The 26166-nt window shown below is 46.0% G+C and overlaps 1 protein-coding gene across 1 annotated transcript; it reads left to right on the plus strand.

Moving 5' to 3' along the window:
- Window positions 1-656: 656 nt before the first annotated feature.
- LOC135824995 (uncharacterized) lies at window positions 657-25773 on the plus strand (the record flags this gene model as incomplete). The annotated part of the gene is given in 13 exon segments (XM_065337731.1): window positions 657-734; window positions 5127-5208; window positions 5596-5673; window positions 6795-7055; window positions 8898-9191; window positions 11425-11510; window positions 11920-12019; window positions 14636-14758; window positions 15403-15564; window positions 19787-19909; window positions 21611-21736; window positions 23888-24007; window positions 25459-25773. Coding segments are annotated over 13 exon segments (1879 nt in total), but the record flags the coding sequence as incomplete, so codon positions are not given.
- Between the last annotated feature and the right edge of the window lie 393 nt (window positions 25774-26166).

Below are 26166 nucleotides of genomic sequence, written 5' to 3' on the forward strand. Positions count from 1 at the left end.
AAATAAGCCAGGCCAGGAGACGAAATATCCGAAACAGCTCATGCAAGAAGCAGTTCCAAAGAAGGAAGTTCCTCGTGCATGCACATCCGAAAAGGCAACAACAAAAAGTCTGCAATGCCCACGCATGCGGCCAGCCGGCCGCGCGACGGTAGGATCTAGGAGCCATGCAGTAGCTCCCTGGTCCAGGACCAGGTACCGAGCATCTTACGTAGAAACTTACGTAGCTACGTAGACAACGTGTCTGAATAGCGGTGTCGTTAGGTAGCGCCATGTGAACACAATAATAGAAAAGCTGACAGGATCGCTTTTCTAAATAATAACTTTATAAGGATGACCCAAAGGCTGACCGCCTATCGTGGGGTCCGTCGCATTGAAGGATAATGGTACAAAAGTTCCCCTGGGGTTCACCTACAACGTACTACATCATATCGTTGCCTGGGGTCCATGTGTTATGTACATGAACATTTACAGGCACATGTACGGGCATATGGACCTTTAACCTTTCCAAGGCGAAGGAATACTTGTGGCGGCCAGCGTACTCACTTCAGTGAAAGACAAGGCGTAGTATCAGTGTAGGGTCTACATAAACTTGACTGCCACACAAAGTATCACCTACAAGCAGGTTACATGGCATTGTTATCTGACAGTTCACAAGTGAGACCCACAAAGGCAGTGTTTGTTTCTGGTAGAGGATAGTGGCAGAGATATTCAGTGGAAGTCGGCTGATGACAAATGTAAGTTCTAAAGCATGTATATAAGACTGGTAGGCCACGGATAGGCGTGGGTTCATTTCGAGGACGCGGACTTGTTCCATTGTTTATAGAGATCAGATGCCAAGAAGCTTTGTGTTCCAGAGAATGTATATTCAGTATCTGTTGGAGTGAATAATAGGGAGGTTTAGGGGGTGATTATATGTGCAGCTCCAGCCCGGGCTGGTCGACAGGCGGGCCAGCCCGCCTGCAACGGGATCTCGGGGTTGTCCACAAATCCACACAAAACCTGTGGCAGGCCCGTAGCAGCCCCATTTTGGTTGGTCCGGCAAGATCCGACCTCGATGCCCCCCCCCCCCCCCCGAGCCCACACTCCTAGTAGTAGTCCTACCGTGACATATGCCGGTGTACAGGTACAAAATGTACATGATTGTACGTGTATGTACATGCATGTAATTGTGACCATGCAGAGTGACATAGGGCGAGAAAAGGAAGAAGGATGTTCTGCATGAGTCAGGGAAAAGGGCATCCGAGCATGTTGTGTCCGTCCAAACAGAACTTGTTAAGCCTATGAAGGCATAGCAACAGTATCTAAATGAATGTGATAAAAGAACCAAAAATGGACCTTTGGTCCCTTGGAGGAGGAGAAAGGACATTGCAATGGAGGAATGGCAGGAGGTCATAAAGTACAGGACAACACCCACATGGATCTATGTACATGGTATTCGCAACAATGTCATGTACATGACAGTCATGTACATGAATACTACTAGAGTTCAAACTTCAAAGTATATCCTCTTGCTATTACCATGTACTACTTTTACTTATTGCACATATCATGGGTGGACATCCTGAGCTGCTTACATGTGTGAGCTCCTGCTTTTTTTTTTTTTTTTTTTTTTTTTTTTTTTTTTTTTTTTTTTGGCCGAATATTGGTCCGGCAGCTGCCGGACCTGCCGGACCGCCTGCTACGGCCCTGTGTGGTGCGTTTACATGGCAAGCGGGCTGGCCCGGCGAGGCGGCATCCCGCCTCGAGGCACCCGGGATCCCGGCTAGGCGGGCCAGAAAAAGCACATATAAACAGACCAGCCCGGGCCAGAGTTGTATTATTATAGTGTCGACACTGCGTTCATACTACAAAATAGGTACTTTTACCTTTTGAGGGAAGTTATAAAGAGGATTCCCGATATTGTCTTGAAAATCTATGAAGCTTTTTGTACAGCAACAAGAAGGACGTGCAGTGAGCACTGTTTATTTGTCGACATGCAGGATTTACATTAAAATGGAAGGGGAACTACTTGCAAAATACTTTGATATGGACAGCTAAAAATGTGAAAAACAGGGAAAAGAAACGAGGTGATACAACACACCAAACATGTGCCACAGCACGAAAATAAATCAGCAGAAGAATACAATGTGTGAGAAAAAAAGTTGTTAGGTTTATAACCTGAGTATGGCTTGCAGCCCTGCGTTTCAGCCCGGGGCAGCACACTACAGTCGTAGTGGGTTTGCTGCATACTCACAACGGGCTGGCGTGTGCTCAGTGCATATAAACTCACTGCGGGCGGGCGACCAGCCCGGCTTTGCACATGTAAACACCCTTGGCGGGCTGGCCCGCTCGCTCCAGCCCGGGCTGGAGTTGCACATATAATAGGCCCCTTAGTCCCACGTAATCCGTGGGTACTTTACGTGGGTGCACCACGTGATACTCAGTGACCCACGTACAGACGTTTTCTGATTCACGACATACCGTGTATGGAGGCTCACCCACGTTCCGCCAGAACGTGGGTGAAAATCAGAATGGAGCGCATTGTGCGAGCTGTGAGGGTGCTCAGCTGAATAAGTTTCCGAAGCACGAAATCAAAATATTGGATGAGCTTCTTAGGCCGGGGTAGCTTCGTCTTTGACCAGGTTTTGGCCTTTCGCTTCATGCTTTTGTTTGTTCCGTGTGACTAAACACAACATTGCAACGTGGGTGCCCTTCATCCACTTTACGTGGATCACCCACGTACGCGTTTCCGTTACGTGGGAACTAAACCTCCCTAATGCCTCCCCCCACCCTCCTACTCGTCACACCTCACTGTTCCGTCACTTTCTTCACAGTGCTGTTACAGCCAGGTCACTTCTGTTAGGGCCTGGTCAGACTGCGGCAAAATCGAAATAATCCTAGGATTATAATGCGAATCTCCATAGTAACTTGCCGCCAGAGCGGCAAAAGCGGGAGTTGACGCTCCAAAAAAAGCAAGAACGGACCACGCTTTTCCGCTCCAACAGGAGTTTGGCGCTGATACGCCATTGACGCTGATATTCACTTACTTTTTCATCTCGATATCGAGGAGCTAATTGGCCATGGACGACAACAAGACTCATAAGGATGGTTGCAAGGATTGCACTGAAGGTGTTGGCGATCCCCAAGGTGAAGGAATTTGAGGTAGTTCGTGGAGATTACCACTTGACGCTCGAAATGAAGTTTGAATTTTCATTCTTCCCACATGTGTAGTGTGATCGCGATTCTAATTCTGGACGCTTTTCTGTTTTCGTCAGGAAACCAAATTTTGGCGCAGTCTGACCAGGCCCTTAGTCACCAATTTCAAAAGGAACATTGTACCTGTTAGGCAAGCTAGAGTAAGTGGATTGGCCAAGGCGGACATTAAACGTTGCAAAAAAAGATTAGTGGTAATAATTATAAAGTCTACTACAAGAAAGCAATTTCAAGAAGCCTAACCAATACATATTCCCAAGCGTGTAAGTATCACCATATGAACCAATCATCCGTACAGCTTCGGTGCTATTACCAACTTCAATCTCACAACCAATCCACAAGAGACAAACTCCGATTCGTTTTTGGTAGAAGCGATTAATTTTTCCCTTGTTCGTTTGTGCACGCCCCTAGGAAGGCATTATGTGCATGTGTGTGTGTGTGTGTGTGTGTGTGTGTGTGTGTGTGTGTGTGTGTGTGTGTGTGTGTGTGTGTGTGTGTGTGTGTGTGTGTGTGTGTGTGTGTGTGTGTGTACACACACACAACAGATCACACGAAAGTGGTGAAGGGCAGTCACACACATACACACGTACATACCCAAATGCAAACAGCCATACACACACCTACACACATACGCATACATACATACACATACATACACACACAACACACACAAACAAAACACACACACACATACACACATACCGGTACGCACGCACACCAAACACACACACACACACGCACACAACATAAAATTAATAATCAATAATTAATTATAGACATAAATACTACGAAGAAGGGCTAGGTAGGCCAAACACAGCTTTGCAAAGCTCTCTCCAAATGCCGAAGTAACACGAACGCATTTCAATAGCAGTGGAAGGCAAACCAGCAGATGGGCCGAAGGGCCGTCGCATGCCCCTACATGGTTACGTCCCCTTGTCTAACCCCCAAGGCGACGCAATAGTAGCCGACTGGCCAAAACCTAAAAAAAAACAAAAAAAAAACCAGCAGAAATAGCCACTTTTCACGCTCTAGTCCTCCCGTATCCTTTCCATGTAGATACTCGTACTGTTGGAGAAAGATTTTACATGTAGTGACATAATGTGAACCACATTCAATACTTATAAGTTACTATACGGTCAGGCAGATGCGGAACCATGTGGGTCAGGTGTTCATTCTCATCAACTCCAGCTCTGTAGCGACCAGTAATGGGAATCGTCAGCGGTAGAGGGGTGGAGGGTGGCTTTGGATATAATTATTCAATCGTGCTCGCACGATTAGAGCCCTCTCTTGAGTAATGCCCACCATCCCCTCTCCAGCATGTGCAGGTTTGGTGTTATTTTGCTACTTGTCTTGCCGATGTCACTTCACTGGTTGTTTCATGATCACAATCGTAGTTCCTGTTGCAGTTTCTGTTGAATCCGGTTTTTTTTCTTTTTTTTCTGATCCCACCTTCTAACCCAGCAAATATTTTGATTTTGATATCGTGCTAGTGAATTGTGCTAAACTTTAGGCTCTTTCTTTCTTTGCTTTATTGCTGGATGACGTTTTTGTACCAGTATTTAAAACACGGTCCCCTTTTTGGAATGGTGCCCACCTGTGATAGACATTGAAAACATAGTGCTCCAGGCGCACAAATCGCACGCGTTCCATATCAAGCTAAACAGGAGGAAGATGATCCATTTGATTTTTCAGTATCCCACCAGCCTCTGTGGATTCACGGGAAATGTGAGTTACGAAGTCTAAACAGGGTGTTGAACGGTCTCTGCTGGGATTCCAGCTCTGTGGTAGGAGCATCGCTGGCCTCAAGCGAAGTTCCCTGGTTCGAGTCCTGGTGGTGACAGTCAATTTTCCTTCAGCCTTTTCTGTTTGTATCCTTCCCTCCAGCCAGTGAATATTCTCAGTATTGTTGAACACTATTCTGTTCTTGTCTGCAGTCACGGATAACGATGAGGGTGGCGATACAGACATCCGTTTGGATGCTTCTTCTGTTGAATTTTACATACGCCACTGTAACAGGTAAGGAGGTCTACCTCATTTTATTTGTCAACATTTTCCGCTCAGATGTAGCACTTTGTGCTCCAGCCTCTCACCGTGTCGCACTACATCGCACTATTTAAAAGAATGGAGAACGATCAGCGCGATGAGTTCCAGTGTGCTGCCAATTTAGCATTTTCCAGAGTAAAAGTAAATTATCTTGTCCGTTCCCGAAGGCAACTCAAAAGGCCCGCTGGCACCCGGTAAAGCCTAGCAGCAGATGCAGGATTTAACCCCTTTGGGTTTTTTTTTTATCGCACAGAAATGGATTTATGGTATGTGTGTACATAATTTTAATTTTGGGCGGCGTCTTCCAGGGCGGTCACACGTGTCTCTTTACCTGCCCTGATCATTGTGTTACTGTGGAAGGTTTTCAAGACCCCTGCAGTCCAGGCTGCAAGTCGGGAGAAACATGTCTGCAAGGACCAACATCAAGTAGCTGCAAATGTAAGTCGTGTTATTGCTGTCCGACCTGAGCTACGTGAGCAGGCGTTGACTTTGGGTTCTTCTGCTCACCTTTGCGTATCATCGTGGCTCGAGTTCTTTGACTACCTGGGCTGCGTGATGGCAGGTTTGCGTTCATATGGGAATCCGCGTTGGGACATTGTTTTGTGCATGTTTGTGGGTGTAGTGACCCCGTACATGCATTTTTGTATACATAAATCATTTTTTATAAAAATGGCCCCTGTATATATTTTCACGTGAAAGAAATAAACTTTCTCTTTGGCCCCAACTTCGTTGTGGTCTGGTTGGCCATTGTAGCCGTCATGGTTGACGTTAAACACCATAATTGGTGACCACTGACACTGCGCTGGGTTGGAGTTGCTGTATGGATGGCATGGAGCAGGCCCATCGCGCCTTCGACCTCCGCGGCCCAGATTGAGCAGGCGCCCAAACACCATAATTATATGCATGTGCATGCATTTTGCTGTGCTATTCGTGTGCTCATGCATGCAATTACAAAGTGCTACGTCCGATTTATTCATTTATTTATTTCACCTGCTAGTGGCCAGAGGGAATAGAGGCCAACATGGAGGGAGGGGGCAATAGGCAGCCATGGCAGCAGGTAGACGCAATGCAAAATGGCTAAATAGAAAACATTATAAGAGGCACGAACTGAGACGGGGCCGGACAAAGAGAAGCAGATGTGAGTGAACAAATACACGTAGTACTCATAGCTAATAGAGCTCAAGCCTCATATAGAACTGCCTCTCAACGTTTTTCAGTAGCCAATTGCTCTCTTTTCTAAGAATTGTTTCATCCGAAGCGTTCCGCACTCTCGGAATGAGAGACGCACGTGACCATTGTTTGTTTGTGTGTGTGTGTGTGTGTCTGTGTGTGTGTGTGTGTGTGTGTGTGTGCGTGCGTGAGTGTGTGTGCGTGTATGTGTACGCGAGTTAGTGGATATGGTTGTGTCCATATGTGTCTGAATGTGCGTGTGCGTGCTTATGTATCTGTGTGTGTGTGTGTGTGTGTGTGTTGTGTGCGTGCGAGTTAGTGCGTATAGCTGTGTCGGTATGTGTGCGTTAAAACCGTCATGTGTCTTGCTCTTGTATCCCGCGATTTAGACGTTATGGTTCACAATCCCAACGTGACCAGCATATCCTCCACGTACTCCATCCAGGCCCTGCAATTCGAGGTGGAGTATTACGACGAATGCATAGGCAGGTGGGTAGAGACGAGCAACTTCACAGCGCAACTCAATGGCCTACCGTTTAGTGTTGTCATGGCCGACAAGCACAAGGGGACGTACTTCCGATCACGGCTCAACATGAAAACACCACAGCTCTACACGATCTCTGTTGTAACCATCGGCGCGCCCCCAACAGGTTAGCTTTCACGTGAAGCAAATTGCTAGAAATAACTATTGTTCCATTCACATTTTTTTTCATGATCAATACTGTCATTTGTGAGGAAATGCTTCCAGGACGTGCTTGTTGGACTGAAAACTTTGTTCCAACAGACATGCATTATGTTAGCCATAGTTCATACTCGACTGACTGTGGCAGTATGAAACGTATGGGAGAGTGTGCCCCGAAGGGACACTTGTGCCAATGAACCACTTGGCGGAAATTGTACGGCAGTAATGTGATGCTTGGTTCGTTGGTTGGATTTATTTAAAGTCGTACAACAAACAGGCATATCTGCCTCCTTATACGAAGACTACTTCTGGCATTTTAAAGAAAAGAGAAAGGAAAAAAAAAGAAAAAGAAGATAAGATCAAGAATGTAGAGACTGGGCATACAGCTAGCCGGAGACTGGGCATACAGCTAGCCGGAGACTGGGCATACAGCTAGCCGGAGACTGAGCATACAGCTAGCCGGAGACTGAGCATACAGCTAGCCGGAGACTGAGCATACAGCTAGCCGGAGACTGGGCATACAGCTAGCCGGAGACTGAGCATACAGCTAGCCGGAGACTGAGCATACAGCTAGCCGGAGACTGAGCATACAGCTAGCCGGAGACTGAGCATACAGCTAGCCGGAGACTGAGCATACAGCTAGCCGGAGACTGAGCATACAGCTAGCCGGAGACTGGGCATACAGCTAGCCGGAGACTGAGCATACAGCTAGCCGGAGACTGGGCATACAGCTAGCCGGAGACTGGGCATACAGCTAGCCGGAGACTGAGCATACAGCTAGCCGGAGACTGAGCATACAGCTAGCCGGAGACTGAGCATACAGCTAGCCGGAGACTGAGCATACAGCTAGCCTCGGCATGTATCAGAGCATCAGGATTACTACATACTTCTAGTACTATTCAAGACAGGGGAAGGGGGTTGCTGTCATGCTACAGTAAGACAATACGCGTGCAACACACCCTTGAACTGGAGGGGGGGGGGGGGGACGTGATGTGGCAACTATACTACCGATCAAGATGGGAAAAATAACAAACGGATTGAATCTTCTCAGCCTATCGCGATGTGTTTCCAGCTCATGAATTTTATCAAGAGTACATAACCCCAAGAATGTGCAACACATGATCCAACTCTGCATAGGGTCGGATTGAATCTTCTCAGCCTATCACGATGTGTTTCCAGCTCATGAATATTACCAAGAGTACATAACCCCCAGGAATGTGCAACACCTGATCCAACTCTGCATTGGGTCTTGGCCGAGCGTAATCGGATCTTCTGATATCATGCGTACACTCCACACCAGCGCAAGGCCGGTCTCGAGGCAGGGCACCGGTGTTTTTGATCCGAGAGTACCCGAAATTCCCCGGGTTCCCCTCAGATGTGTACGGTATTATGATGCAAAGATCCGATTACGCTCGACCAAGACCCTATGCAGAGCTGGATCAGGCGTTGCACACTCTGGGAGTTATGTACTCTTGATATTATAATACTCTGTTCTCCCGGCTTACGCCTTTTGGGCAGATATCGGACGGTGTTGCCCTCATTCTCGCATATTTTGTAGAAGATGAAAAAAAATGGTTGGCAAAAAGACACACACGGCACTAGCCATACTTCACAATGTGGTGTTGTATGGCGATAGACTATGGATGACGCGAGTGAAAAGACTAGCTGAGGGAGATGAGTTGAAATGATCAGATGCAGTAGGCCTGTAGCTATAGGTCAAAAGTGAAAATGATCATCATCAGAAAATTGTGTCCATCATGTTCATATTCTATGCATTGCTCTCTTCTCTTGTGTTGTCTATGAACCTCAGGGCATCCAACCTACCGCTTTCCCAACTTTCCGTACCTCATTTCGGCGACGGACGTCCGCAACAACACACAAGCCATGGTGACCATTTCTCTACCAACTATTGAAGGATCGCCCGATCTGCAAGTCGAAATTGGCGACTCAAAACATATATTGGCAGCGGTCAACACGTCCGAGAGCACGGTATCACATTATGTCGACCTCGCCCTGAGTCGCCAATATCAGATCCGCGTTTCCAGCCGCGCGGCTTCGGGCTCAGTTGCTTTTCCATCAATGGCAGTGTCTTTCCATATTGGAGGTAAGCTCAGGATTTCCTAGGCAAACACAATTCTCCAGAACGTCTGCAGACTGGACCGGAAATTGTACCACCTTGCACATAGGTTGGCAGGATCTTGAGGTCAATCCTGTGTGCATTGTGCCACCATCCACATATTAAGCTTACACAATTGATATTTAAAATCTTGTAGGACGCATCACGCAGCTTCATAAGTAAAAAATTGGTTTGTGAGCAACACTGGCTCACACTCAAATCACTGCTTTTCACCAGAAAAATATTTTATTTCAACGTTTCGGCTCTGAAATAACCATCATAAGGAATGAAGTGGGCACACCGGTTAGGATGGGTTAATAAATGAGGAGCGCTGCGAACTGATAATTTATCACACTTGCATGCACTATTAGGAGAGAGAAAAAAAGACAAAACATCACAAATAAACTGGTGTAGAAATAACACAATACGCGACAACTCTAAATATGGCACCGGTACAGGCACCAAACAGAATGTACATGATTGTACAGTAGGTCCGTGCATACATGTAATTGCAGATGCTAGCAACAACAGTAGTAGTAACAGTGCATGGGGTGCAAAACCACCACTATCCAGGAAAAGCGAGTATCAGGGCCAAAAAGTATCAGGGCCAGAAATATGTACAAGGCATTACTTTAGTATCAGGGCCAGAAATATCTGCAATACTTCACCGGAGACTTCACAGGAGGTTCCACCCTGCGTTATTGTTTATGCTGGGGCTCGTGTCGCGAATTTGTATTGCTTCGCGTATTCTCCTCCTGGCCCGATCCGACTCAGTGGCAAGGACGCGAACCTCTGTGAATGCCGACTCACCAAGCGGCAGTACCTCGCTGCCATGGTGAAGTCGGTAGTGCTCGCCGAGGGCTTTTCCAGACGTCTTGTTGCGTGAGTTATCATTGTGTTCTTTTGTTCGCGTTGCTACACTATGGCCAGTCTCCCCAAGAAACTTTTCCGAGCATTTGCAGGTCAGACGATATACCACGTTGCGTCTTGTGCATTCTAGCTCGCTCGACTGGCATGCAACGCAAGCGGCTTTAGGCCTTCCTCGTCGCCTCGGGGCAGCGGGATCCACCCACTCACGGCAGCAAGGTCCAGTGAGGCTGGGCTTAGTGACGCTGTTGGAAAGCCTTGCATTCTTGTAGATTATCTGCACATTTAGGTTGTATTTGTTCAGAAGACGTTGGGCTCTGTAGTGGATGGCATCCGTTTTGAATGATAACTTCAACGTGGATAGATTGTCTTTCTTTTTTTTAGCAGGTCGTCTGGCTCGTTCATGAGCAGTCGCGATAACGTTGTCAGGAAAAATGTTGAATTTAATGTGTCAATAACCTTTTGCTCACTTATTATTATTATTATTATTATTTTTTTCTTATTTTGGTAGGGATTTCCCAACAGGCAATGTTGCCTTTTTACTGGGAACCCTAAATGAGACTTTGTGTGAGCGCGAAACAAAGCAGGCGACTCGGCCAGGCGACAAGATGGACTTTGCTGGCGGGCTACAGGATCAGAGGAAAGGCGCGGAGGAATGCCGAAGACGCGATGGCGAGATTTTGCTGTTGCGGAATGCACGAGTTGAAATCTGAGACGAAACCACTATGGCAAGCTTTGCAGAACAGCTCGAATGATATTGCGCCCTCGGAGGAGACATGAATAGTTGTGTCCATAAATTCAACCGACCCAGTTTCCTCCGAAGATTGATATGTGAATTTGATGTTCGCATTGGCGGTGTTGAGGAATGCAATAAGTTGGCAGAGATGCGCGGCCCCCAGTGTCCACAGCATAAAGATGTCATCAATATAGCAATTGTAGAGTACGGGGGCACCAGGTGCGTAATGCAACAGCGAGGTTTCAAGGTCATGCTTGAAGATAATCGCAAACGGGGGTGCCAGGTTGTTATCCATGGCGATGCCTTCCCTCTGGTGGTAGACCTCACCAAATCTGAAATAATTGGATGTTAGAAAGAAGGTTAACAGCTCTTCGATCTGCTCCACGCTGAAACCAAATGTGTCGACAGACTCGGTGTGCTGCTGCAGGACTCTAGCGACCGCCTCCACCCCTTCAGCGATAGGGATACTTGGGTAGAGAGCGACCACGTCCATTGTAACGATGATGGTACCCGCAATATTGATCACCAGTAGATGTAGGTGCTAGCGACGATTCGCTGTTGTTATAATGCTAGGTCAGGGTGACCGTACTCGTGATGTATTTGATTCCATCGCTGCAGGGATGTGCAGCTATATGGGACAGTCCTATCCAGACGGCGGGCAGTACACGGATAACTGTGCATTCGGCAGCGATTGCACGTGTAACGTAAGTGAACATCTGCTATACCTGTATACTGTTACCGTTTCATACACGCAGGAACGGTCGCCGGTCCTTTATCCTCTTCACTGGTCGTTCTCTTGATATTATTATCACTGTAGTGTCTTGTATTAAAGCCGGCCTCACATAGAAGCCTGTTTTGAATAGAAGCCTAAGATACACTGTCAGCATATAAGCCTGGTTTTAGTGTTGATATACATAGAAATACCTGGTGTGAATAGAAATATCTGATGTGAATAGACTTCTGCTTCTACAGGAATAAGCCCTGCTATAATACCCTACATTCGGTTAGAAGTAGCAAGACGTATGCGAGTGGCAGTAACCGGACAACTTCCTGCGCTGTTCATTTTACTCTTCTAACTTAGTTCCTTTCTCGTTCTTCGTTTCATATCCACAGAATGGAGTGGGTGGGTGCCCAAATTCGAAACCGTGCACTGATAGCCCCTGTAACGGCACGACGCATTGCTGTCAGGAATGCCCACCTACGTGGACCGATGGTAAGGCCACGTGCGTATTTGTATGCTGGTATTCCTGGGAATTGTATTTAGTAACTTTATTTCTCTAAACACTTAAAAAACGATTATCATGCCACTCAACGCCAGCGAAACTCTCAATCTGAGTGGCTCTGTTTTGCATCGCAATTGTGTAGCTTCCCATGGACGTTGTAAAAACAGGCTGATGTCAAGCTCCACCTACGCCGTGTTCTTTTGTGTATTTCCACTGATGAGATAACATGGCAGTTTTTTATTTATTTTATTTTATTTTTTTTACTATTGAACACTCACTGTGGTGGCAATTGAAGTCCGAGCCCTGTTTTTCGGGCTGGTGTGCAGCACCGATTTTATCGGCCATGCGGACAGCGGAGCCAACATGGCCGACGAAGCATGATCCATAAATGCGGAGGTTGAGTGGAGTTTCCCTCATGTGGTCAGTGGGCACATTATGGGAAGCCACTGTACATGTCAGTCACACTGTGCATCTACTGTGCATCTACTGCTTACACAGCTGCATAATGACGTTTATTATTATTTTAATATAGCTATGAATAGGATGAAGGCCGCAGACGTCACGCAACTACGTTACTTGTTTGACATGTATTTACTGTGTATTTATAACAAAAATATTATTGAAAACCCATAATCGATTTTCTTGTTCCTATCATCAGTGGGAAAAAAATACGGAACTAAGGATACAACCAAAGAAGCTGAAGTTAAGTACTGTAAATAGAAAGGTGTTAGAATTCAGTTTCTTTGGTTGTATCCTTAGTTCCGTATTTTTTCCCACTGATGATAGGAACAAGAAAATCGATTATGGGTTTTCAATAATATTTTTGTTATAAAATACACAATCTAAGTTAGAGAAATAACACTAAGAGCAACAACAGTGAAATTTACAAGTGTGAATTTTAACAATCAAAGCGAGAACTGAACAAAGGAGAAAGGAAGGAAAGACAACGTGATAACACATAACAGCAGTACATTACACCTAGAACATTAACGGCCAAGCTTGGCCGCACTAAACACGACGCGTTACTTGAACAATTTCAACCCAATTATACTATCTTTCTGTACACACAAATTAGCCTTGTACAGACGCTGATAGATAGCTTCCAACACTTTTAACTGTAGTCCATAACCATGACGACCACGGTACAATACAGTGAACGAAGAGTCGGAATACGCACCGCAACAATCAGGACTAGCCAGCAGATGATTGTACACTGAAGACTTGCTACCACGAAACCTACGCACAACACTAACACTCTCACCGGCACTCTCACCATCACTCCCATCACTGCTCTCCGACTCACTGCTCCCTCCGCCGTCCGTTCCATCCTCCGCTTCTTCTGTACTCTCTCTGTCTCGTCCATCCCGCCTGACCGGGTCCATTGAACTCAACTCGGCCGTCCCCCCGCAATCACGTCCCTCCTTTCGCCCTCGTCCGCTGAGTGCGTAGCTTCTGTTGTAGTTGGCTGTTGATCGTCTTGGTCTTTCAATTATGGGCTTGGATGGTGGATTAGTTGTGGTTGCTGTAGATTGCGTTGTTGGTGTTGGTCTGGGAGTTACTGATATGCAAGGTGGGTCTTTTTGAGTCGGCATTTGTAGTGTTAATGCAGCTGTCAGTGTTGCTCGCGGTCTGCCACTGGCAAGCTCCACCGCCAGTGGCAGACCGCGAGCAACACTGACAGCTGCATTAACACTACAAATGCCGACTCAAAAAAACCCACCTTGCATATCAGTAACTCCCAGACCAACACCAACAACGCAATCTACAGCAACCACAACTAATCCACCATCCAAGCCCATAATTGAAAGACCAAGACGATCAACAGCCAACTACAACAGAAGCTACGCACTCAGCGGACGAGGGCGAAAGGAGGGACGTGATTGCGGGGGGGACGGCCGAGTTGAGTTCAATGGACCCGGTCAGGCGGGATGGACGAGACAGAGAGAGTACAGAAGAAGCGGAGGATGGAACGGACGGCGGAGGGAGCAGTGAGTCGGAGAGCAGTGATGGGAGTGATGGTGAGAGTGCCGGTGAGAGTGTTAGTGTTGTGCGTAGGTTTCGTGGTAGCAAGTCTTCAGTGTACAATCATCTGCTGGCTAGTCCTGATTGTTGCGGTGCGTATTCCGACTCTTCGTTCACTGTATTGTGCCGTGGTCGTCATGGTTATGGACTACAGTTAAAAGTGTTGGAAGCTATCTATCAGCGTCTGTACAAGGCTAATTTGTGTGTACAGAAAGATAGTATAATTGGGTTGAAATTGTTCAAGTAACGTGTCGTGTTTAGTGCGGCCAAGCTTGGCCGTTAATGTTCTAGGTGTAATGTACTGCTGTTATGTGTTATCACGTTGTCTTTCCTTCCTTTCTCCTTTGTTCAGTTCTCGCTTTGATTGTTAAAATTCACACTTGTAAATAAAATACACAGTAAATACATGTCAAACAAGTAACGTAGCTGCGTGATGTCTGCAACTACTTACTTTTTTGTCTAGGTCATCAAGGCAAAAAAGCATAGTGTAGGGCCCTGAGCTTCCAAGCTCTCTCGTTTTGTCTTTCTCGGGGTGCATATTGTCCCACCACCTTCGTTTCTTTTGCCCTCCCTTTGTATTGCAGATATCAATGAATGTATCAGCCCTGCTAACAACTGTTCTCCATTCGCCAAATGCACAAACACCTATGGGTCTTATACATGCACGTGTCGTATGGGTTACCACGGGAACGGTGCAACATGTAACGGTGAGTTTGTTTTACGCCACGCGTAATGTTAGTTGAATGCTTGAGTGTTGTGTTCCAGGCCAAATATGGACTGATATTTATTGCTGCCGTAAAGCGTGTCTCTGTCCTTCGTATTTGGGCTTTTTCTGTTCGTTCAATTATTTATTGTTATAAGCATTCCCGCGTTGAAGTGTTGCAGAAGTCTGTGCTGAGTCCACAGCTTTCCTTACTCTGAATGGCGTCGGTGAGAGCTGGAGGACAGGGGAGAGAAAGCAACGGGGTAGTCAACAAGAATTAACCATCTAGTGTTTGACAATGCGATGTAGAGAACCAATCTACACGTGCTTGACTGCGCACGAACAGGGGAGACAAAGGTCTAGATCTATGTCTGGGTCTAGGGCCTTGATATACATGTACGTAAAAACTAATGATAAATCTGTGCTGCGCTGAAGAGTTTGCAAAGAACGAAACAGCATGCTGTCCGCAGATTGAGTAATAATAAAAATTATGTAATTTTTCACTGCACCATTGTTAGGCACCGTTAGGCGCTGCATCTGCCGCTAAGGTTTACCGGGGTTTACCGGGTGTTAGCGGCCGTCGTGAGTTCCCTTCGGGAACGGACACGATAATTTCTTTCTTTATTTTTATTTATTGTTTTGATTCAGAATGCAAAGTCGACCCCGAGTCTAACATTGTAACATTACATCACTGGAAAGCAGTACCTGTCTCTTGCAAAACTGGGTTTAAGTATATACCAACTCATTTGACCAAAGAATGCCAAACCTTCTCGGAAACTGGCTTTTGGAAAAACATTGGAGAGTGTGAAGGTAAGGTTCTCGCTGATTCGTACTGGTTGATAGGCCTGCTGTCCCCGCCCTGCCCCCCCCCCTCCCTCTCACCACACACATTCATCTCTTTGATGCGCGTTTTGTGCGGGGTATGTTTACACGTGTGTGTGTGTGTGTGTGTGTGTGTGTGTGTGTGTGTGTGTGTGTGTGTGTGTGTGAGCATGCAAGTGTTCAGTGTTTGCTTGAATGCATGTGTGCTTGCCTGTGGACATGTATGTGTGTATGTGTATGTGTGTGTGTGTGTGAGTGTTCTTGTGTATGTGTGTGTGAGTGTTTTTGTGTGTGCGTGTGTGTGTGTGCATGGGTGTGTGTGTGTGCGTGTGTGTGTGTGCGTGTGTGTGTGTGCGCATGTGTGTGTGTTTGTGTGTGTGTGCGTGTGTGTGTGTGTGTTAGGCCCCAGCGGCAAATGCTAGCACCCAAAGTAGCATAAAAGGGCCTTTTTGTGACTCCACACGATGCTAGCATAAACAGCAGTTTTTACCGGCATCCGATACATTTTTGCCAATTTTGGCATTCTGGATGTGGAATTCGGTCTAGATTACACTATGAAACTAGTATTAGGATTACTGAGCCTTATGTAGTCTTTGGTTGGAAACGTCACCAAAGCGACTCGCCATCAGCCTCGGACTCGTGTTCACTGTTGCCTGTGGTCTGCGATGGTGTAGGGATTGCCGTTTTGCCTTGAGTGGAGATAAAATAAATAAATAAATAGTACGGTTCGCGTACCGGGCAGGTCAAGAACTGCCTTTCCACTTCCGTGGAGATGCCGGTAGTTATTTTGAAGGCGAAATATGGAGAACAGCAATCAAGCGGAGTGTGGCGACTTATCTGATTCTGCTCAGCATTCAGATGACTCCCCAGAATTTGTTCCCAGCAATTCCTCTGAGTCTGAAGACGAAGAGGTAAACCGCGTATTGAAACGTCTTTCCGTCGCTGAAGAAGCTGCAGTGGCTAGGAAACGGTCACTGACGGGAAGCAGTAAAAGTGGAGGTGATAACAAGCGTAAGAAAGTAAGCGGGGGGAAGTCTACCTCTGCATCACGAGTAAGTTGCCACGAGCAAGACCCACATTGCCATTGGTACTTCTTGGTATTTGCTCTTTTGTATTGCAAATATTTCCATAGCAACATGATGCCAACATCGCACCTTTAAAAATTCTTTTTACATACCTGCTTTGTGAGAATTCATAAATAGCACGGAACACCGTTTTCAACCCAAATGTTTCACCATTACCATTAATAGGTAGCATAATTCGTGTTGTCTAGCATCCAAACTAGCATCTTTCTGAGTTGTCAGCTAGCATCCCAAAAAGCATCTTGGCAACATTTTGCTAGCATCTGCCGCTGGGGCCTAGTGTGTGTGCGCGCGTGTGTGTGCGTGTGTGCGTGTGTACAAGCAGCACAAGTTGATATGTCTAACATAGCTGTTCGCTATCATCGCTTCCGCGATGGGCAGGTCTGAGGTCTGAGGTGTGTGTGTGTCCGAGTGTAACTGAGTGAATGTGAGCTATATTGACCACCCAAAACATCTCCCTTCGCTCATTGCTCTGTCTACTTTTCTCCCATCAGTAAAGAGCCTCTAGATCCGAAAAAGGGGCTTATGCCGTTTTGGCCGTTTTTTGAGAATAATGCATTTGAAAGTTGAGTTTTCCGTATTAAGAGATGTTTAAAATTATATTATTTGAAACACCCATACCTCTGAGAAAAATAAGGATTTTAGACCTAGCTTTTTTTTCAGAGTGATCTCCTGGGGTATATGGCAATGCCATGGTATAGATAACTTAATTCCCGTAGCTATGCAGAAGACGTTACTTCAGTAACGTCTGGCGCTAGCCAGGGTCCACACAGCTTTAATTCCCGTAGCTATGCAGAAGACGTTACTTCAGTAACGTCTGGCGCTAGCCAGGGTCCACACAGCTTTAATTTGGTATTTGTGTGTGTGTTTGTTTGTTTGTTTGTTTGTTTGTTTGTGTCACGCCTGGCGCTATCCCGTATCTGTCCCGTACTGTACCGTACCAGCAAAGACAGCTGGCCACAATATTTTTGTTTGTGTGTGCCATCGACATGCCTGGCGCTATCCCGTACCTGTCCCGTACCATCAAGAGTACGGTACCATCAAGAGAATGAGTATATATGCGAAGTGTATCGGGGGAATGCATTCAGTGCATTAACATTTTGTGTGGATTTGTGTGCGAGGCCGAGATCCCACTAGCAGGCTGGCTGGCCCGCCTGTCGACCAGCCTGGGAATCGCATGTAGGCTGATAGCATAATAATTATAACGTACTTATATACAGTCATGTAGATGTATAGCAGGAAGTCATATTATGTAAACGAATCCCTCCTGTAAGGGGAGATTTTCTGGAAAGAAATACGAAGTAGGGAGACGAGTAAATGCAATCAGAATGGATGTTAGTTGCCGTCAGTATAATAATAAGAAGAAGAAGAAGGACGACCGTGATCGGCAGAGTCAGCGCCGGTCCCAGGAAACGTCAGGACAGACATCCCGTCGACTCCAGAACGCCCGGGATCGGCAGAGTCAGCGCCGGTCCCATAGCTATGCAGAAGACATTACTTCAGTATCTGATTGAAACGTTTTTGCAATACAATGATGTAGCTAATCAAAGGAAAAAGCATTTCCATCAGTTCCAACAACATGCACGATGAGCTAGGCAACAAAGCATAGCGCAGGGCCCTGAGCTTCCAAGCTCTCTCGTTTGGTATTTGTTTGTGTGTTTGTTTGTTTGTTTGTGTCACGCCTGGCGCTATCCGTATCTGACGGCAAAAAAGCATAGGATGTTATAAATTTTTCAAATTCTCCTATTTTTTTTTCAGGCATATCCTGGGATTCAAACCCGCACTATCGCCCTACATGCATCCCCCCATACACTTCGCATTCATACCCATTCTTCCAAGTTGCTTCATGTTATGATCTTGCGTTTGAAAGCCCTATTTGAATATTGCGGCCAGCTGTATGTGGCCAGCTGTGTTTGATGGTACGGTACGGTACGGGAGACGGTGTCGTATTACCCTCGATCGTACCTGTCCCGTACCTATCCCCTACCGTACCGTGCCATCAAAGACGGCTGGCCACAATGCATTTTCAAATAGGGATTTCAAATGCAAGATCACAATCTGAAACAACTTAGAAGAATTAGTATGTATGCGAAGTGTATCGGGGATGCATGCAGGGCGCACGATAGTGCGGGTTTGAATCCCAGGTTATGTCTTAAAAAAAAAGGATTCTTTAAAGAATTTTATAACATCCCTATGCTTTTTTTTGTCTAGGTCATTAAGGCAAAAAAGCATAGCGTAGGGCCCTGAGCTTCCAAGCTCTCTCGTTAAACTGCTCGAAAAGGACATAAGCCCCCTTTCTGGATCTAGAGACTCAAATATGAGTACGATTCTGCTGGTTAGAGAGTAGCTTTGCCTATTTTGGGTCCTGATGTCTACACGGAGATGAGGTTCTCTACCTTATGGCACACGCAAAGGAAATGCGTAAGGATGTGCTGGGTGCTAGTATCATTCCAATCAGACAGAAAACTTGGACATTTGGAACGGGAAATCACCAACACATGTACACAGTTGACATGATTGCTTTCGTGAACGTACAGTAGAGCAGCTCGCCGACTACTTTAATACTTCTCAATAGTGCCTTCTCAATCCTACTTCAAAACGCGAAAGGAAGTAGAGGAGGAAGATAAGCATGACCAAACAGTAGAATGCAGTGTATTCCAAGCCTGTTTGGAGCAATTTCTGCAAAGACACTAGTTCGATCATAAACCTGTCAGTTGTCACCTAAAGCGATAATCTCATTGATAGAAAAGGACGTTTTTAAAGTCTCCTGGTGAAACAAATGTATAATGTATTCTATTTCAAGGATTCTTCAGAGGCCGTTTAGGCCTATCGAGGGGGTCTCCATTTCTGTCCAGTTCGGATGAGGATATGAGAATACAAAGTGAGCAGAGAAGGAGAAATAAGACGGCCAAGAGGACAACTGGGAAAGAATAGGGTATTTCATATTCGTTGAGGTGAGCAGATCAATGAGGCAAAACAGGGGATAGGTTTGCATGACAATCCCTGTCCTGTACACTGCCGGTTTGCTCTTGCCTGATCCTGGCTATCACGAATAGCAGGGCTCTGCACCCTGTGGTATGCATCTTTCAGCTGGTGTTCGTTTCTTTCCTCTCCTTGTTCGATATCAGATTTCAATGAATGTGTCAATTCTACTCATGACTGTCATTCATCAGCAGTATGTACAAACACCAAGGGTTCATTCACATGTGCGTGTAAAGCTGGATTTTCCGGAGATGGCAAAACTTGCGTAGGTGAGTTTCATAGCGCTTCAGGTAGCGCAAACTCTGCTACGTGTGCATTGTAGTATTGTTGAAATGGCACCTGAGGATGATGTCGGTATTCGAGAAATAACATCAATTAATTTTCCACCGAAATTTTCCGCCGAAGTCGCAACAAACCTTTCTTCTCATACAAATGAATGGTCGATCATTTGTATGAGAAGAAAAGGTTATTGCGACTTCGGCGATAGTTGGGGAATAGTGTATTGGGAGGTGGGGGCTTTTCTGGCCGCACTTGAATTCACCCTTGACCGACTCACCACAGCCATCCAATGCACACACGAAGTCAATTTAACCTGCAAACGTGCAATACAGCTCCAGCGCCCTGCTCATTACACGACGTGTATAAAGTCAGTCAGTGAGAGCCGGCCATTAGCAAAGCACAGTGTGCTACGTACAGTGTGGGGTGAACACGGCCATGGAGTTTCATGCAGGTCGGCATGTGTCCTGTACTGAGAGGGGTCAGTGACAAATAGGGTTTAATTCCCGTAGCTATGCAGAAGACGTTACTTCAGTAACGTCTGGCGCTAGCCAGGGTCCACACAGCTTTAATTTGGTATTTGTGTGTTTGTTTGTTTGTTTGTGTCACGCCTGGCGCTATCCCGTATCTGTCCCGTACCGTACCGTACCATCAAACACAGCTGGCCACATACAGCTGGCCGCACTATTCAAATAGGGCTTTCAAACGCAAGATCATAACGTGAAGCAACTTGGAAGAATGGGTATGAATGCGAAGTGTATGGGGGAATGCATGTAGGGCGATAGTGCGGGTTCGAATCCTAGGATATGCCTGAAAAAAAAAATAGGAGAATTGAAAAATTTATAACATCCCTATGCTTTTTTTGCCGTCATCAAGGCGGTAGACGGTGTCGTATTACCCTCGATCGTACCTGTCCCGTACCTATCCCGTACCGTACCGTACCATCAAAGACGGCTGGCCACAATGCATATTCAAAGAGGGCTTTCAAATGCAAGATCATAACGTGAAGCAACTTGGAAGAATTAGTGTGTATGCTAAGTGTATCGGGGGATGCATGCAGGGCGCGCGATACTGCGGGTTCGAATCCCAGGTTACAGTATGTCTTTAAAAAAAGGAATTTTTTAAAGAATTTATAACATCCCTATGCTTTTTTTGTCTAGGTCATCAAGGCAAACAAGCATAGCGTAGGGCCCTGAGCTTCCAAGCTCTCTCGCCCAGTCACTAAACTTTATTATTCATGTGTTATGTATTGTGTGCAGGCTTTGGGGCTGGATTCCTCATTGTTTTTTTATCATGACATAGCGATAAAAACGGCCAGTCATGAATGGTCGATGTGTCACAATACTGTGACAGAAAACTTCTAGATCCCGTATTGACCCATTCATTCGCTTGATCCAAGTGGAACCAAGAGCCAGCAGTGTTGTACCTATGATACGGCTACGTTTTATGCGGGTTAAATCCCTGCACATTGTTTGCCAAACTGCGGAAACTTGAAAGTGATGAACAATTGTTACGCAGAACTCGCGAAATTAGGGAACAATTCGAACGTGTTGAATCAAGGGACCAATCATTTGATTACTAACCAGTAATCATGTGTGAGTGTTGTGGCTATGCTTAGGGATCGAGACAAGAGATCACGATGCGAACACTGCTACAATATTTGTTCCATTCCTTTCCCTTTTATGTTACTGCAGAGATCGATGAGTGTAGCAGCGGCGGCCATAACTGTCTCTCATCAGCGGTTTGCACAAACACTGTGGGTTCATTCACCTGTGCGTGTAATCCTGGTCTGACCGGAGATGGCAAAACGAAATGCGATGGTGAGTTCCATAGCGCTGAAAGACCTCTCCTTCCCTGTTCGCTTCACTATTTTTTTTGACGTGAGCGCTACAACAAATGCCGTAGTTCAATTTTGTTTTGTATTATAATTTTTTTTCCTTGGGCATTTCCAACAGACCCTAAGGTTTTGTTACAGGGCGACCAAGTTTTTGTTGTTTGTTGTTTGAAATCTTTTATTCTCACGTTGTTGTTGTTGTTTCAAATCTTTATTCTCACGATAGCCAGTGGCCAATAAGAGATAATAGTGTAAGAAAGGAGAAAGAGTGAGGAAGAATTGGGTGGGCAGGGCCTAGGGGTTAATGACTACTTAAGTGTACGGGCAGGGGTGGTCGCCACACGAGCATACAGAGTTGCGTACTTAAGTGTACGGGCAGGGGTGGTCGCTACACGAGCATACAGAGTTGTGCAACAGCAGGGATATCTCGGATTTGAAGGGAGTACGAGAAGGGTTTTCGCGAAGCTGGGTGGGCAGGCAATTAAAGTAATGAAGGGCCTTGTACAGGGGAGAATGGAGACAGCGGTCAGTCCGCGGAGTTGGCAAGTGCCAAGTACGAGAGCGACGTAAATTATACGAAGGTTGCACGTTGCTAGCAGTATGCAGCGAGAGTATATGTGGTGGGGCATAATTGTGGCGCAGAGAATGCGAGAAGAGTATATGTTTAACTTTAAAACGTGAAAATAATGTTGGCCATTTGATGCGATGCAAAAGGTGGGAGTGTTCTAAGTGTGTGTAAAGGGGAAGGTGGAGACATATTCTGGCGGCTTTCCGCTGGAGTCGTTCTAGCCTGTCAAGGGAAGTGTGGGACAACGGTGTGAGAGCAGTGCTCGCATATGAGAATATAGGTAGTATGTATGTCTGATAGATGTGAGATAAAGAATCACTGGTGAGTGTAGACCTTAGTCTAAAAAGAATATTGAAAGACTTGAGTGATTTTTTGACTATGTATTCAACATGCTCCGTCCAACGGAGGTCATGCTGAAAGATTATTCCGAGGTGTTTGTGTTTTTGTGCTACGGTAAGCGGACTATTCCTGAGGGTGATCTGGGGTAGCTGTTCAGGGGGGCGGTTATTGTGGTAGAACGGGAGGATGACTGTTTTCTTTGTGTTAACCAGCAGGTGCCATCTTTGAAGCCAGTCTCCAGCTGCTGTGACACTCTGTTGTAGGTTTCGGGTGCAGTCTTGAAGAGTTCTCGCTATGGAAATCAGAGCGGTGTCATCTGCAAACTGGCTACAGGTGGTGCCGGGATTCTCACATGCATGTGGAAGGTCTATGGTGTAGACGAGGAATAGAAGCGGCCCAAGAACAGATCCCTGAGGGACGCCGGCAGGGATCTCGAGGAAAGGCGATAGGTCGCCATCCACCTGGACCCTTTGCCGACGCCCCAACAGGTACCGTCGGAACCACTCCAGGGCGTTGCCCTGGACACCATAGTGGGAGAGTTTTGCTAGAAGGCCTGCATGCCACACACGATCGAAGGCCTTGCTTAGATCGAAAAAGCAGGCATTGACGTGTTTCCCGTCGTTGTTGTTGTTGTTGTTGTTGTTGTCGTCGTCGTCGTCGTCGTCGATGTTGTTGTTGTTGTTGTTGTTGTTGTTGTTGTTTGAAATCTTTTATTCTCACGCTGTTTGAATTTTTGAATTCTTTATTCTCACGATTCCACCATCGCCAATAAGAGATAAATTTATGAGAAGGTGAGATGGTTGTTGTTGTTGTTGTTGTTTCAAATCTTTATTCTCACGATAGCCAGTAGCCCGCATGAAATAATAGTGTGAGTGGGGAGAAATAGTGCGGAAGAATTGGGTGGGCAGGGATTAGTTCGAGAAGGGATTTCGCGAAGCTGGATGGGCAAGCAATTAAAGTCATGAAGGGCCTTGTACAGGGGTGAATTTAGACAGCCAGCAGTCCTTGGAGTTGGCAAGTGCCACGTTCGAGAGCCGCATAAATCATACGAGGGCTGACCGCTGCGAGGGGTAGGAAGCGAGAGTATTTGGTGGGGCATTGTTGTGGTGCAGAGAATGTGCGAAGAGTGTATGTTGCTGTTTTTGTTGTTGTTGTTGTTGTTGTTGTTGTTGTTGTTGTGGTTGATTTTAATTGTTTGTCAATTTTGTCTATGCGCCTGTCTACTTGCAGATATCAATGAATGCAACAATGGTAGCTCCTGCGTTCCATCCGCAACCTGTGCAAACACATTTGCATCATTCACATGTACTTGCAAACTTGGTTTCCATTACCATAACAACACATGCAAAGGTGGGTTTTAAGATCGTGCTGTGACCTCAAATTTCACCTCGTAGTAATTATTATGAGACGACCAGCCGCTGTGTTTTGCTACTTTTCTTTCGCCCAAAATGGTTGAGTGAATGGCAAGAGAGCGAGTCTGTTCTGAAATCTGTTTTCCTATGAATGAAGCTGCAGGAAGCCTCAACGCTGCTACCAAAAATGGTTACATAGCCAAACAAAAATGCACGGTTCGCTTAAGACGCAGTTAGACTGAGTCTTCAGCATCCGTTCGAACGCCACCACCCTGCAAAGATTAAAGGTGCAGGTACAGCTCCTAAAGCGGTGGGAGCCGAGTAGACTAGCCCGCCATCCAATTGGTCAAAGACCGAAAATCTCATTCCCTGCGTCCATATTTCCCTCGTGCCACGCCACGAGTTCCATGGGTCACAACGCCTAAAAAAATCCTTCCGCTTCCAAGCCGGACTTAAACCTGGCACACTCTGTTTCTCAATCGTTTTTTTTCTCTCTCTTTCTTCTTCCCCCTTCGCTACCTTGTCATTGGGAAGAAATTTCCGTTTGGATTTTGCGCAGTAAAACAAAGTTTAGCAAACATCTTGGTCATCCCACTATGTATGCCTATGTAGCCAAGTTAAAGGGAAATAACAGTGTGTTGTCAGTCCTGCGATTCACCGATTTAATTGGAAAACTGTGGACATGGATGATAAGCATGTTGATTCAGTCAAAAGTCAGCTGATGCCTGCATGTATATCAATTTTATAATCCCAGTTGTATAGTCGGCCTCGAAAGCATGCGTATTAGTTTCTAGTCATTGACATGAATGAACGACAGTCATTCCCCTGGACAGAGTTGAGAGCTACATATCCATGGAAGTCTGAAGGTTGGCAAGCCCTAGGCGGAGGAAGTACGGGGGGGGGGGGGAGGCTCCTGATGATTGAATGAAACTCTGAGTTGAGATGATAACTGTGTTCCACTGGCTTCTCGTTTCAAGTACTTGGGGATAGTGATCTTCAGGACGTACCAGTTTCAAGTATTAATACATATATAATGCGGTGGCAGGTTGTTGAGAACATCAACTGCAATCCTGGTAATGATCCAGCTGAATCCAGTCATGAATGATCGATGCTCAGTGCTAAAAACGTAAATAATTATTCTGGAGTTGTACAGTGGTGTTTTCGAACCAGGCAGGCTGGTATGATGGAGAGAGAGAGAGAGTGGATTTACATGTACCGGTATATTACCCAAGTTCCCAAGAGTCAGTAGAAGAAAAACCTCTCCAGTCTGGTCCCCAACACTGAAATGCTACTGTCGTGCTCCGAGTACCTCTCTGCAGTCGAAATATCATCTGTAGATGCTCCGAGTGTATCTCTAAGGATGAATGTTTCTCCGTCCAATTTCTCACTTTTGTGTTCTGTTACTGGTACCACATCTGTGCCCTATTTTTCTCAATCCTTTCATTGTAGGAGCGACCAAATGTGACGATGCCTGCACCGAAATCAGTGCACTTCCCGTAGTATATGCCAACGCCACGAGCGCACAAAAGATTTGTCAAGGGAGAAAACTTGCATACCATAAAGATGCTAAGGTTGTTTCCTTGGACAGTAAACCGTGCGTTCTCAACCATTTCAAGGCGATCGGCGTGGAATCGGACACAATGTTCTGGACATCAGACCCTGGTAGCGTAACTGTCCCCCCACAGCTTCTTTCGAGTACAGCGAACCCCGGAGACCAGAGTCGCCCGTATGTGGTTGTGTGCGAGTTCCAGAAATATGATTGCAGTAAGTAATATATATTATTCCCGTAGCTATGCAGAAAACGTTACTTCAGTAACGTCTGGCGCTAGCCAGGGTCCACACAGCTTTAATTTGGTATTTGTTTGTTTGTGTGTTTGTTTGTGTCACGCCTGGCGCTATCCCGTATCTGTCCCGTATCTGTCCCGTATCTGTGACTACAAAGGCTCTACAGGATTGTACATAACAGCTGTCCACAATATTTGCGGGCTCCTGTATCTGTCCCGTACCGTACCAATATTCATCGTATTATGCATAAGACTCCCTGATGTAGAGTAGGATTTGGAAAGAAATAGGGAGACGAGGAGGAAATTAAATTAGAATAGACGCCGATAAGGTGATAGGATGCGTCAGCATAAACATACTTTGGAAGAGAGATCC

Source organism: Sycon ciliatum, chromosome 9 (genome assembly GCF_964019385.1).
Source record: "Sycon ciliatum chromosome 9, ocSycCili1.1, whole genome shotgun sequence".
Lineage (NCBI taxonomy): Eukaryota > Metazoa > Porifera > Calcarea > Leucosolenida > Sycettidae > Sycon > Sycon ciliatum.